The sequence below is a fragment of the Pygocentrus nattereri genome, chromosome 8 (assembly GCF_015220715.1).
Source record: "Pygocentrus nattereri isolate fPygNat1 chromosome 8, fPygNat1.pri, whole genome shotgun sequence".
Taxonomy (NCBI): Eukaryota; Metazoa; Chordata; class Actinopteri; order Characiformes; family Serrasalmidae; genus Pygocentrus; species Pygocentrus nattereri.
Window position 1 is genome coordinate 3,545,876 of NC_051218.1, and position 14,729 is coordinate 3,560,604.

The 14,729-nt window shown below is 42.0% G+C and overlaps 1 protein-coding gene across 1 annotated transcript in view; it reads left to right on the top strand.

Moving 5' to 3' along the window:
- The first annotated feature begins 1,338 nt into the window (after nucleotides 1-1,338).
- The window catches only part of cry2 (cryptochrome circadian regulator 2), a 33,657-nt gene continuing 20,266 nt past the window's right edge, over nucleotides 1,339-14,729 (top strand). Inside the window, exons 1-3 of the mRNA XM_017698836.2 lie at nucleotides 1,339-1,676; nucleotides 6,243-6,351; nucleotides 13,508-13,650. Of these exons, the coding sequence (XP_017554325.1) occupies nucleotides 1,519-1,676; nucleotides 6,243-6,351; nucleotides 13,508-13,650 (410 nt within the window). The 5' untranslated portion in view covers nucleotides 1,339-1,518. The remainder of the gene's footprint in view (nucleotides 1,677-6,242; nucleotides 6,352-13,507; nucleotides 13,651-14,729) is intronic.

Genomic DNA, 14,729 nt, shown 5'->3' on the forward strand with positions numbered 1-14,729 from the left:
GTTGATCTAGAGCATCAGACACTCCCCTTCATGATTCACCTGAGAGCTCATCACCAATTCAAACAATATTTACAAAAAAGTCCACTAGACGTGTATAAAATCTGACAGCTGGCTTAACTATTTTGATTATGATGTATACAATGAACTAATGGCTAGGTGTTTTGGTGGGGTTGGACGGTTTAGTAGAGAACAGTATAATATATTATGATTTGCATGACAGAAGCGAGTGAGAATTTGGGAAACGGCAGACAGCTGTACAGAATCATCTGCTATAGCTCTCCATATCATTTGCTGTTTGTATAAAGGAATTATAAATGACGATTCGATGTGCACAAGTGACCAGATGACGTGCAAGTTGAACGAGTAGTTTTAAGAAATCTAATTCTGATCTGAGAAATGCTCCAAAGCGACTGAGAAAAACTGTAAGTTGCCACAAGTTTAACTCAAGCCGATGTCAGACAACAAGCACCTTACTTCACCCCATGAGGTCCGTCGTGGAGCTGAGCCAATTAAAAAGCCATTCATTTTTCTATCTCTGTGTGTTCATTATTTATTTTCTGTAAAGAGGTCAACCTCATTTGATATTCAGAGGAAAATAAGAAATCCAATTTACGGGGCAGTCGTGGGCTGGAGGTTAGGGAACTGGCCCTGTGACTGGAAGGTCGCTGGTTCGATCCCCAGTGCCGACAGTCCATGACTGAGGTGTCCTTGATCAAGACACCTAACCCCCAACTGCTCCACGGGCGCTGCGGATAGGGATGCCCACCTCTCCGGGCAAGTGTGCTCACTGCCCCCTAGTGTGTGTGTATTCACTAGTGTGTATGTGGTGTTTCACTTCACGGATGGGTTAAATGGAGAGGTGGAATTTCCCCGTTTATGGGATTAATAAAGTATCACTCAGCTTAATAAGAATATTACAAAATGTGCCGTATCACAACTAACCAGCAGGGGGCGGAAAACTATCATGTACGTAAGGCTGAAGCGAGCGAGCGTTGGGTTTCTCCGTATTACAACGACGTGCGTCACACTGTTGCATATTCATAAACGTGTATGCAAATCGAGCGACGTTGCATAATGAACACGCGTGATTTGGTCCGCACTTAATACATTTTTATAACGCGATGTTCGCCGACGCCGGACGGGCTCTCGTTTCTCGATAGCCAGATCAGAAAATGGACACTTTCCTTTTTCAACTTACAGAGAAAACGTGATAGGGCGGGGCGTGCACACGCCGAGCAGCCAATGGCAGCGCGGGTATTTTAATACCCTGGTGACGTACCGACGCTCTGGCCAATGAGAGGGGGAGGGTACGGGGACGCGCAGTTGCGTCACCACGTCTGGTGGGTGCCAGCGTCGCTGCTGATGAGAAACTTGGTGGAAGCCACAATAACAACAGCCATAGGAGCGACGCTGGCGAGGCTGTAGGGGGAGAAACTCGACACCGACCGGGACTTTTTCAGCGTTTTTGAGGCTCGCCTCGCTACGGATGGATGTCGTAGGACGGATTAAGGCGCGATTATGGTGGTGAACTCCGTGCACTGGTTTCGAAAAGGGCTGCGGCTCCACGATAATCCGGCTTTGCAGGAAGCGCTGAACGGCGCCGACACCGTGCGCTGCGTTTACATTCTGGATCCGTGGTTCGCCGGTTCGGCCAACGTCGGGGTGAACCGATGGAGGTCAGTGCTCTTCGCCGACGCTCCGTGTTGTTACGCTCGGGCAGCCGTTGGTGGATGACGGCTACCCGGTGTTCTGACGAAGCTAAACTCGGCTTATTCTAATTTTCCCGTTCCACCTTAAATGGTACAGCCATTTAAGGTAGAACGGGATTCTTGAGCGAGAAGCTGGCGAATGGGAAGCCGCGTATTAAAACAACAGGCAGTATAGTTTCTTAGTTTCCCCCCAAGTCCTTCTCAGAAAACACTGGTATTAAAATAATAATCAGGGTTTTTTTAATATTAAGCCTGTCACGTTTTAAATAGTAATATTAAGCGGAGTCTGTACTGAATTAACATGAGAACCGCGGGAGTTAAAACGTTTACAGCTCCAAGTTACTGTTGTACTGATGGATGTGCGCATGCGCGGGCTGGCTGCATGAAGCAGCACTCCTTCATGCCGTCGGCCCACGCCACGCAGCGTTAAAGGGGACCTCCACCGAATTTTCTCCACTTCTGAATAATTCGATCATCGAGGTGTAAACACGGTCATTCAATGTGTTTGATGTGAAAGGAGTCTTTGTAGAGAAATTTCTTTACAGTGGCGCTGATGGGAACCAGGGGTCACCATGCTTACATCACTAGCCATTTTATTCACTATCCAAAACCACCAGTGAACTTGCACGTGTCTTGAGTGTTTTTTTTGTGTAATATGTAGTTAATGTTAATTAAAATAGTAATAAATCTGGAAAAAGACGTGCTTGTGTAGTGAAACGCTGTCTTTAACATCATGCAGCACATTCGTAATCATGTGGCTAATGTAGTTAATAACTTCATACGAGGGAGCTTTCAGAGGTGGACGTCTGGTTCCTATCACTACCACTGTGGACACTTCTGACTCGAAGGGCGAAGCGTTTCACACCGAACCTTTCAGAATGGCATTGTTTACATCGTCACCACTAACTTGAGCCCACATCTAGAAAAATCGGTGCGATTCCCCTTTAAATGCCGTTATATTACTTACACCTTTAGAGTGGAAGGTGGTAAAAAATGGCCTGGGTTGATATTATAAGGCCACGACTACCTTCCTAGCTGATGCATTAGCAGCCAAACCGCTGCCTAATCACGAGGCCAAGGTCCGCTTATTATTATTCGCCAGCTTCTTGTCCGGATTTTCCGTTCCACCTTAATAGTGCGGCTGCTACGTTCTTGCGCGCCTAACTTACGCCGCCTCTCCGCTGCTGCCCGGACGCTGCCGCGCCATTTAAGGTGGAACGGAAAATTGAAACGAAAAGGCTGGCGTGTAAGAAACCCAAGCTAAGTTAGTTCGCCAAGTAACCCAGTTCTGCTCATATGAGCAACATCATGCACATTTTAAACCTTTCAATCCGCAAGAATAAAGATTTAAGAGATGTAAACAAAACCCGTTTCCCTCCGTTTTGTATCTTTACCCCAGACTTAGCCTTAGCCACACGTTGCTAAGTTAGCTAGCTTTATCAGCAACGCCGCCTTAATTTAATAACAGTGGCATGTTTTAAGGGTTTATTGATCATTCCCGCAATACCCTTCAATGATTTATGACATTAATGTATTAATAATTGGTTCAGGAAAGGAGCTGAGGGGCTAATTCGGGCTAGCTGCGTTGCTCACGCCCACTTGGTCACCTGGGATTTTATGTAACGCCACGAATTCCTGACTTCACCGTTTCCTGCGTCGGTCTGTGTTCAGTATTATATGCCGACCGATGTAATGGACACAAATGACCGAAATAAAGGCAGTGAAAATGACCGTAGTTTGGTCGCTAACTACGTCACGTGACCGCTGAGTTTCAAGAGGCCCTACTAGGTTCTTCAGGGGTTCTCTAGTAAAGGCAGTCCTTTCTATTAGAACCATTTGAGAGCTTACATGGTTCTTTGCATGGTGAAATGCCTCTTCAGTTTGATTGAGAACGTGTTGTGTGTAATTCTATGCAGAACCTTTTTGGAAGTGGTTCTGTGTAGCATCGAAAAGGGTTCTGCTCTTATTGCAGCCTCAAGCTTGTAGCAGAACCTTAGAAGAACCCTTCCTGGTGCTGTGTAGATCCATCATCGTCGTTAACCGCTTGGTCCAGACAGGGTTGCGGTAGCAGTTGGGAGAGCAGAGAATCCCTGGAAACTTTCTCCAGGTCATTCCCAGGGACCCCAAGCCGCTCCCAGGCCAACTTGGAGATGTGATCCCTCCAGCAGGTCCTGGGACGACCCTGGGGTCTTGTCCCGGTAGGCCCTGCCTGGTACACTCCCACCGGGAGGCGTCCAGGGGGCATCCGGATCAGATGCCCGAACCACCTCAGCTGGCTCCTCTCAATGCGGAGGAGCAGCGGCTCTACTCCGAGCTCCTCCCGGATGGGCCGAGCTCCTCGCCCTATCGATTGGAGTGTAGCCGCCGTCCTGCGAAGATGCCCGTTTCCGCTGCTTGTATTCGCGATCTCGTTCTTTTGGTCATTGCTTAATATGTAGAACCATTTCCAAAAAAAAAACGGATATAGATCCATATGCAGCACGTTCTCCGTCAAGCTGAAGTACCATTTCACCATGCAGGCGTGACGTGGTTCTATGTAAAGCTCACGGTTTTAAGTTGAACCACTGCTTTTACTAAAGAACCATTGAAGACCCATTGTTTTTTTTTTTGTCTTTGTTTGTTTAGAGTGCATAGTTCATAAAGGTGGAACGGTCAGCCCAACCTCAGTTCGCTGCCGGACAGAAGAATCTTGACTCAGTACATTTTATTGATACCGTGTAAATAAGCAGGTGTTGGTGCTGGTATGGTACAGTTTACTGAACGGTGTCTGCGGCTTTAGAGCAGTGCAGTGGAGTTTAGATCCGTTCACGCTGGTTTCTTAGCAGCTCAGAAACACTAAACTGAAGCTGTGCTTTGTGGTGCCCCCGATCTTACGCACTAGCCGTGATGTAATACCATGCTTTACGTTTTTATTGGTGCATCCCTAGTAGTTTTCCACATAGACCATGAAATGACCGTTTACTCACCCAAATCGTCCAGCAGACTTTAGGTTGAGATGTAAACAAAGTCATTTAGAGTGTTTTGGTGTGAAATGGTTCTTTGTAAAGAAACGTACTGACTCAGATTTCTTTACAGTGGCGGTGATGGGAACCAGGGGTCACCATGCCTACATCACTAGCCATTTTATTCACTATCCAAAACCACCAGTGAACTTTCACGTGTCTTGAGTTTTTTTTTTTTTTTTTTTTGTAATATTAATGTTAATTAAAATAGTAATAAATCTGGAAAAAGACGTGCTTGTGTAGTGAAACGCTGTCTTTAACATCATGCAGCACATTCGTAATCATGTGGCTAATGTAGTTAATAACTTCATACGAGGGAGCTTTCAGAGGCGGACGTCTGGTTCCTATCACTACCACTGTGGACACTTCTGACTCGAAGGGCGAAGCGTTTCACACCGAACCTTTCAGAATGGCTTTGTTTACATCGTCACCACTAACTTGAGCCCACGTCTAGAAAAATCGGTGCGATTCCCCTTTAAATGCCATTATATTGCAATGTTGCCATGTCCACAACACAAACATAGCCGTTTTTATTTACTATCCAAACCCAGCAGTGAACTTGCACGAGTCTTGTGAGCGTTTATATGCTGATGCTGGTAAAATGGTGATAAATCTGTGGGGCGGTCTTGGGCAGAGTATTATAAACATCTCATGTCATTTTCTTCATGATATGGGGCTAATTTTGTAGGCATGTGCTAAAAGGTCCGTTTAATGGAAAATAAAATTGTTCTTGCTTTTTTGAAACAGGAGTTTAACGTGGAATTTGTTAAAATGACAAAGTCGTTTACTCTCCAGTACATATATGGAAACTAAGCTGCAGAAACAGCCTGTTTAAAACTTATTGTTTATATGATGTCCCAAAAAATCCTTTGCGTTGACCTGTCTCCTCCTGCTGACCTATAGAGGTTATAAGGAGTGTTTCAGCCTGGGCTGCTTTTTGAGTTACTGGATGCCGAATACAGGACAGGTTGTTTACATATCTCAGTGTTTATTTATCATGCTGAGGGATAAAGAGAGGTTGGAAAACGCTGATGTAAAAATGAAGTGCGACTGTTTTTCATGTTGACCTCAGGAGAAAATAAAATAGAAGAAAACGCAGGACGTGGGTGTTTACGGCTAATCCTGGACTAAAAAGTGTGTTGACTGGTGATTCACAGTTGGCGCTTCATTTTAGTCCATTACTAGGCGCAATCCATGTCTGGGAAAGCCAGCCATCAGACTTCAGCTGAAGTCTGCGTTGGCAAAACTTGCATAAATTGCGTTTTCAGTGGTTATAAGCGTTGGAAAATCTTTTGGAGCCCGTTCTTAGTCTTGGTACAGGCCTGGGTAAGTGCCCCCTTAGAATTAAAGCTTTGTAGTGTCTGATTTGAAGCAGTGCTGAAGGCAATCAGCTGGATCACCTGGATCAGGGGTCAGGCCTGGTCACCGGGGCCAGTTAATGATTGAGTCCATGAAAGGGAGTCAGTAGATAACTCTTACGATGTGTTTAGACTAAAAGTTGTCTAATTTTTTTTCTTTCTTCACCTTACAGGTTTTTGCTGGAGTCATTAGAGGATCTGGACACGTGTTTAAGGAAACTCAACTCGAGGCTCTTCGTGGTGCGAGGGCAGCCCGCAGATGTCTTTCCCAGGCTGTTCAAGGTCAGTTTATGGATCTTTATCTAACTGTCTCTGTCTGCTGGCCTTCACCCTCCAAGGCTCCAGTTCACTTCACCGAATGAATGAATTAGTCATACAGCGCAGCAGATTTTAATAGACCACTGTTTGTTTTTAGTAGAAGACTCAGACGTTTCGCACGGGCTGGATTTGGTCATTGGGAGGAGGAAAGTAGACATTTATGGCTGTCAAATGCTTTGGGTTTTTTTCTCGGTGTAGAAGCCGTTTTCACTATTGATGTAGTTTAACTTCTGGTTGTCATAGTCTTTGGGAAACCAGCCTTTAGTGGCCGAGAGGGCTTGCTGGATTATATCGACTCTTGCTGGAATTTGTCGTCGCTGTCCAATGAAAACCATGTATCTCCATTTTTCTCGATTTTTACTTTTCTGCATCATTAGGGCTCCGCAGCTGTCCTTTGCATTGTGTGAAAATTTCATGGTGATTGGACCAATAGAAATGCTCCAAAATTGTTTGGAATAAAATCCCTTTCCATTGACTTACATTTAAAATAAAGAGCGTTTTTGCCCTCCCCTGTAAAATTAATTTTTTGGAGATGCATGTTTTTCTTTGGACAGCGATGATGTACAGCTTGGTCATCAGAATCCCTTTACTTGCCAGGTACACTGGCACACATGAGGCATTAATCTTGGTTAATTTGGTGGGTAAGTATTCATTTAATTTAATTAAATATGTTTAAAGTCCCAGAGGTCATCACGAAATGGGCATGTAGACTGAGTTATGGGGTGTTTACAACAGTAATATGGAGCTCTGCTTTCTCCTGTGGTAGCAGCCCATGTTGTGGGTTGGGGAAACGTGTGGGTGAGAATTTCGCTGGTCCACCTCCTGATCAGTGTGGTGGACATCCTCCAGGTTGATGGATTCAGTGCAGTGATGCTGCTCTGGCACTGGCCATTTAATTAAAGCCAATAATATGGGGTAAGTTTCAGAGTCTGTCCTTCAGCAGCCAGCTTTAGCCTGTTTCGCTCTGCCAGCTACTGTATAATGGCTGTTCCACATTAAACGCAGGCAGACTGATGAAAATGAAGTTAATTGTGAGACAGATGGTGAAAACGAACGGTGTCGTCAAAACCCTGCAGGTGTAGTTCACCACACGTCATGGTTAACATCAAATGGAAACTGGTAGCTACCAATTAGCATGACCTTTATTTTCACAGTTGTTTGTGAACCCTTTAGAATTTTCTATATTTCTGCATAAATTTGACCTAAAACATCATCAGATTTTTACACAAGTCCTAAAAGTAGATAAAGAGAACCCAGTTAAACAAATGACACAAAAATATTATACTGGTCATTTGTTTCTTGAGGAAAATGATCCAGTATTACAAAAGTCTGTGAACCTGTAGGATCTGCAGTTAATTGAAGGTGAAATTAGAGTCAGGTGTTTTCAATCAATGGGACAGTCAGGTGTGAGTGGGCACCTGTTTTATTTAAAGAACAGGGATCTGTCAAAGTCAGCTCTTCACAACACATGTTTATGGAAGTGTATCATGGCCCGAACAAAGGAGATTTCTGAGGACCTCAGAAAAAGAGTTGTTGATGTTCTTCAGGCTGGAGAAGGTTAGAGAACCATCTCTAAAGAGTTTGGACTCCACCAATCCACAGTCAGGGAGATTGTGTACAAATGGAGGAAGTTCAAGACCATTGTTTCCCTCCCCAGGAGTGGTCGACCAACAAAGGTCACTCCAAAAGCAAGGCGTGTAATAGTCGGCGAGGTCACAACGGACCCCAGGGTAACTTCTAAGCAACTGAAGGCCTCTCTCACGTTGGCTACTGTTAATGTTCATGAGTCCACCATCAGGAGAACACTGAACAACAATGGTGTGCATGGCAAGGTTGCAAGGAGAAGCCACTGCTCTCCAGAAAGAACATTGCTGCTTGTGCCATGCACAGTTTGCTAAAGATCACGTGGACAAGCCAGAAGCCTATTGGAAGAATGTTTTGTGGACGGATAAAACCAAAATAGAACTTTTTGGTGTAAATGAGAAGCCTTAGGTTTGGATAAAGGAAAACACTGCATTCCTGCGTAAGAACCTTATCCCATCTGTGAAACATGGTGGTGGTAGTATCACGGTTTGGGCCTGTTTTGCTACATCTGGGCCAGGATGGCTTCCCATCATTGATGGAACAATGAATTCTGAATTATATCAGATAATTCTAAAGGAAAACGTCAGGACATCTGTCCATGAACTGAATCTCAACAGAAGGTGGGTCAAGCAGCAAGACAACGACCCTAAGCACACAAGTCGTTCTACCAAAGAAGGTTAAAGAAGAATGAAGTTAATGTTTTGGAATGGTCAGGTCAAAGTCCTGACCTTAATCCCATCGAAATGTTGTGGAAGGACCTGAAGCGAGCAGTTAATGTGAGGAATCCCACCGACATCCCAGAGCTGAAGCTGTTCTGTACGGAGGAATGGGCTAAAATTCCTCCAAGCCGGTGTGCAGGACTGACCAACAGTTACCGAAACATTTGGTTGCAGTTATTGCTGCACAGGGGGGGGTCACACCAGATACTGAAAGCAAAGGTTCACAGACTTTAGCCAATCACAAATATGTAATACTGCATGATTCTCCTCAATAAACAAATGACCAGTATAATATATTTGCATCATTTGTTTAACTGGGTTCTCTTTATCTACTTTCAGGACTTGTGTGAAAATCTGATGTTTTAGGTCAAATTTATGCAGAAATGTAGAAACTTTTTAAAGTTTTCACAAACTTTCAACCACCACTGTAGCTGCTGGCTATTGACTTTCAGTCATTGTTAACAACATTAGCTTATTTGATTGAACTAGACTTTTATTCGATGGTGGCAACATTAGCTTTTTTAAAAATGAACAGTTTCATTCACGTTTAGTAACATTTTTAGCTTTTTTTGACTTAACCTTTATTTATTGTTAGTGACCTTAGCGTAGTTTGACTGGACGGCTCTCATTTTTAGCAGGATTAGCTTGACTGAACTTACATTTTTTGTAAGCAACATAAAAATGATTTTTAGTAATATTCTCCAAAGTAAGTGACCAAAGTTTTGAGGATTAATGTGTAAAAAAGATCTTAAAGCTCATTCTAAAAACGAATTTTATCCCGTGTAGTATTTCGAATTTTGAGCTTTCCACTGCAGCACTTTGACAGCCATTGAGGTTCTTTTTGCTGCAAAACATTTTATTCTAAAAGTAATAAATGAAAAAGAAAAAAAAAAAAAAAAAAATATATATATATATATATATATATATATATATATATTATTATTATTATTATTATTATTATATATATATATATATATATATATATATATATATATATTTTTTTTTTTTTTTTTTTTTTTTTTTTTTTTTTTTTTTTTTTTTTTTTTTTTTTTTTTTTTGTGGACACATTGGAGCACTCATTACTCCAATTACTCATTAATTGGGGTAAAAAAAAAATGTTAATAGGAAAAACATGATATTGAATGTAGTTTGTGTGATTTATTATGACACTCAAATATTTATGGACGTAGTTTGAGGTCGTTTCGTGACAAAGGCCCTGTTGTGGTTGTTTAGTGTTTTTTAAGTATTGACAATATCCACAACAGCTCTGGAAAAACAACAATAAACACTGTCAAGTTGCTCACCGATTATAAAATATCTTTCATAAACGAGACTATAAGAGAAAACGGCTTGCTCGGTCTCATCGCCGCTCTCTGCCGTTTCCAGGATGAAGTCCAGCCCCATCGTGAGTGCTGTTTATCACAGTAATGCTGTGCTGTTTGCACTGATGACCTTCTGAATTATAGCTACAGGTCTTAATTTTCCCAAAACGTTTTGTAACAGTTTAGGCTGAGACACCTGTGGGACCGTTTCTCTTACTGCTGCTTTTATGTCCTTTCAGGTTCCTGTTGTTTTCGCCGTTTGAATTGAGTTAGGGGGTTGGTTTTGGCTAGAGAACGCACCCTCAGGACAACATGCTTCAGGCTCACGTCTCGTTATTAACCCTCTTCGTACCTTTGGGGTCGGTTTGAGCCCATTCAGTATAATTATTGACACCATTTTTCATATTCCCGCATATTTAATGATGCTTCCTAATTTGATGAGAACAGCTGGGTAAACTAACATGATGTTTTCAGTGTCCCGTCATCCGCGTTCTTCTTCGCTGTATGAAACATAAGGAATATCATCAATTTACATGTTCGGTTTGGCTGTTTTGGATGATATTGAGGTCAAAATAAGATGCAGTTGTGCAACCTTCCTCCAGAAATAAGAAACTTCCCCTCAAGGCTCGCCTCAGCCTAATATAACAACCACACCTGTAGTAGTGCAAGGACTACTGATATGCAAGGACCACATGGAGGTTTAAATTGCTGGGGTCAAATTGACCCCAAGGATAAAACATGCTAGTAAATGTGAGGATAACAGGATAGGAACTTGGCCTATTTGCCACAGTGTTGTGTTGTTCTTTCTTCCATCAGGTGTGAAAATTGGGTCATCACAAGTCCTTTTTGAGGAAAATTCTGGTTGAAGACCACCTCAAAAAGAGTAGACGCTTTCGGTTCGTTTAATTCAGCGTCTCTGGTTTTGCGAAACCTAATTCCTCTCATCCTCATCCTTCATGTCACTGAAATTTAGTAGAGAACCACAAAAGCTGGTAAAAACATTCGCTGTCCTGTCAGAGGTTTTCAAAAGGAGACGAGAACAGGACTTGCAAAGTTGTAGTCAGGTGAAGAAATGATTTTGCGATTTGTTGCTGGAAAAAAGAACAGCAGGCATTGTGCTGTTTAGCCGGTGTCCTTTTTTGGTGATTGACTGACTTAATGAAATATCATATTTAAAAAAAAAAAAAAACACAGAGCCTTACCTGATGAAATATTCTTCTTCTCATTTTAAAATTTTGTGTCTACAACCATACGTGTGTTTTATATACGCTCCTGCTGGTGTGGGTTTCCTCCCTTTCAATAAAGCACAAAACATGACTTCAGTTCTAAAAGTGCCACTTGTGTGGATCTGAATCTGCTGTGGACAAAGTGAATATTATGAGTATTTCAATGATTTTACATGCCATTTGTTTTCCCAATTGTACAATTTGGGATTTCTATTTTAGAGATGTGTTTTTGTTTTTTGTTTTTTTTCCCCAAAATGCTCTCAATGCTACAGTATTTTAGTCCGTGCACTTGTATCTTTTTCTAGCACCAGTGCTACCTGCTCAAAAGGTGTACATACAGTCCTGTAGTTAGAGAATTTACCCTTGAATGCTGTGCTAGGCCACTTCCAGCAAAGGAAACCTGTGAGTTTCATGAATAAAACTCAATTAAGAGAATTCTTGCTTAAAATGTACTTTCTTGATGAATCTGCAGTGATAATGGGCAATTTCCTTCATCATGCCTATTTTAAAATGGCTAAGAAACAATATTTTGATTCTGGCTTTTTCTTCTCATTTTGAAATTTGAGTCTATAACCATACCCGCCTTTTTATATACGCTCCTGCTGGTGTGGGTTTCCTCCCTTTCGATGAAGCCCAAAACACGACTTCAGTTCTAAAAGTGCCACTCGTGTGGATCTGAATCTGCTGTGGACAAAGTGAATATTATGAGTATTTAAATGATTTTACATGCCATTTGTTATTTTTCCCAATTGTACAATTTGGGATTTATACTTTTTTTTTTTTTTTTTTTTTTTTTTTAAAGATGTGTTTTTGGAGTTTTTTTTGTCTCAATGCTACAGTATTTTAATCTGTGCAACCTGCACAAAAAGTGTTCATACAGTCCTGTAGTTGGAGAATTTACCCTTGAATGTTAGGCTAGGCCGCTTCCAGCAAAGGAAGGCGGTTGCTGTACTCATACAGAACTCGCTGGTCTATTTTATGAGTAACTCAAGAGAATTCTTGCTTAAAATATACTTTCTTGATGAATCTGCAGTGGGTAGTGGACAATTTGTTTGGTCATGCCCGTTTTAAAATGGCTAAGAAATCAAAGTTGAGGGATCCTCCTCCATATATATATATATATATATATATATATATATATATATATATATATATATATATATATATATATATATATATATATATATATATATGAGAGAGAGAGAGAACTTGTTTTAATGTAAGTGGTGAGCTGTGCAGGCTTAGAGCGTGTGCATGTGTTCATCCCTGATGTGTATTAAGGGGGAGCAGGTGGGCAGGTTGATGTCATCAACGCATTGAGCCTGTTTATGCAAGACTCTCCGCAGCTTCTTCGTGTCCGCATTGGGTGAGCACAGAGGATAAAAGCCCATTGCAGCCGTGGAACACAGCGGAGAGCGCCGTCCGTCTGAAAGGATATTCAAATGGAGAAAACGTTCTCCTGTTCCAGTTCACGCTCAACAGTTATTCATTAGCGTTAAACGCCACGTCCTGCCTCTGAATACACACATCAGTGTGTTCGGTTGGAGACGACACGTTTTGTGTTGCTTTCAACACGGAATGTGTTTAAATCAGAAAATGATACGATGTGAAAAGTGTTAAAACGCCCGGGTGTGGTGGTGTTTCTCCTTTAGTGTCTGGCTGTCCTTCCTTTTCTTTTTATTGTGGGAATAAGTCAAGACATCAGGAAAACAAAGAAACGGGACCAATCCAATGAAGGAAAAGAAAAGGCCTGAACAGTATCTGGTGTTTGGTCACAGATATAAAACCACAAATAAATGAATGAATTAAAGGACCAATTCGGATTGTTTTTGTTTTGTTTTTTGTTTTTTTAACTCTTCCCCTTGTTCCCCCCCACTTTTTTCTTTTTTGCCATCCATCGTTTCTGTTTTTGCCTCCTCCTTTTTCCTCTCTTTTCTTCTTTCCTGTCTTTATTTCGGGCCTTTTATTCACTCATTCTTTTATTCTGGCTCCTTTTTCCTTCTTTTTCTTTCTGTCCTTTTTTTGTTTCATTGTTCATCCTCCTTTTTTCCTTTCTATATCTCTCACTTTTTTTTATTTCCTTTTTCCTCTTTTTGCTGTCTGTTTTTGGGCTCGTTTATTCTTTCTGCCTTTTTTTTTCCTTTCTATCTATCTGACATACTCCCTTGTTGACTGACACTCACTCACTCTCTCTCTCTCTCTCTCTCTCTCTCTCTCTCTCTCTCTCTCTCTCTCTCTCTCTCTCTCTCTCTCTCTCTCTCTCTCTCAGGAGTGGAACGTGACCCGATTGACCTTTGAGTATGACCCTGAGCCGTACGGTAAGGACCGAGATGGAGCCATCATTAAGATCTCTCAGGAGTTCGGTGTGGAGACGATAGTGAGGAACTCTCACACGCTCTACAGTCCAGACAGGTGGGTGAAACACCGCCCCTCATCAGCTCAACACACATACTGTACTGTTCAAAACTGAGACCCCCTTCGTTTGTTCATCTCCCATTCAAACTAAACATTAAGTGCAAGTTACCACTCAGAAGCTTCAACAACCACTATATCTATATCTTTAATATTTAGTCTGTCCCTCTTTCTCTGTATTATAGCTTCTGTTCTTTTGTAGGAGACTCACTTTCAGTCTTTCAAAGAACCTGCAGACACGCCTCCAAAGTTCAGTCTTAGAAGCTGGTTGATCATTTTCTGAAGTGATCAAACCCATTCAGTGGTGTTGAGGTCTGGACTCTGGGGTGGTCAGTCCATCGTTCAGCTTCTTTGTTCGATGTGTCCGTCTGCTTTTCTCAGCGAGGTTCTTCTTGATCAGCTACACGTCCTTTCAGACCCACAGCACTGAGTGGTCTTCTCACAGTGGAAGGCTGGACAGAAACACCTGTGGATGTTTTCAGATCTGAAGCAGCTTGATCTCCTCTCAGAGATGAAAGCTTTAAGTGCTGTTTATCTGATTGGAGAAATTTTGGTGTCCACCAGGTCTTCCAGGTGGCTGTTAGTAGCCCCATTTTCTCTGTAGCTTTTAATCTTTTTTTTTTTGTACTCCAGTTTTGGAAATTCTGCCCCCCCCCCCACTTTGACTTCCTCCTTCCTTATGCAAGTGGATGATCTCATTTAATCTCCTCGGGAAGATCTCCTGAAAAATGAGTAACTTGTTCTTAATAGCTGTCTTGACTAGAAATGAGACGAATGGAGGGTGGTCTCTGATTTTTGCACAGTACTCTGTTCTTGCTCAGTCTCCACACCGAGACCTACTCTGTGATTTCGGTAAACGGAGTTTGTCGTGATCACATGCACATCTAACCTGGGCCATGTGTTTGCACTTGGTAGTTAATAATTATGTGATCACTGCCAATAGACTTTAGAATGTTGACTGAATGAAATGATAAAACTCCAGCAGAGTTATGAAAATAGGCTTATTTTTTATTATAATATGTTTTTGAAGCCCTGGTTGGCTTTGAACCTTGTATTGAGCTCCACGCTTCCCTCAGAAT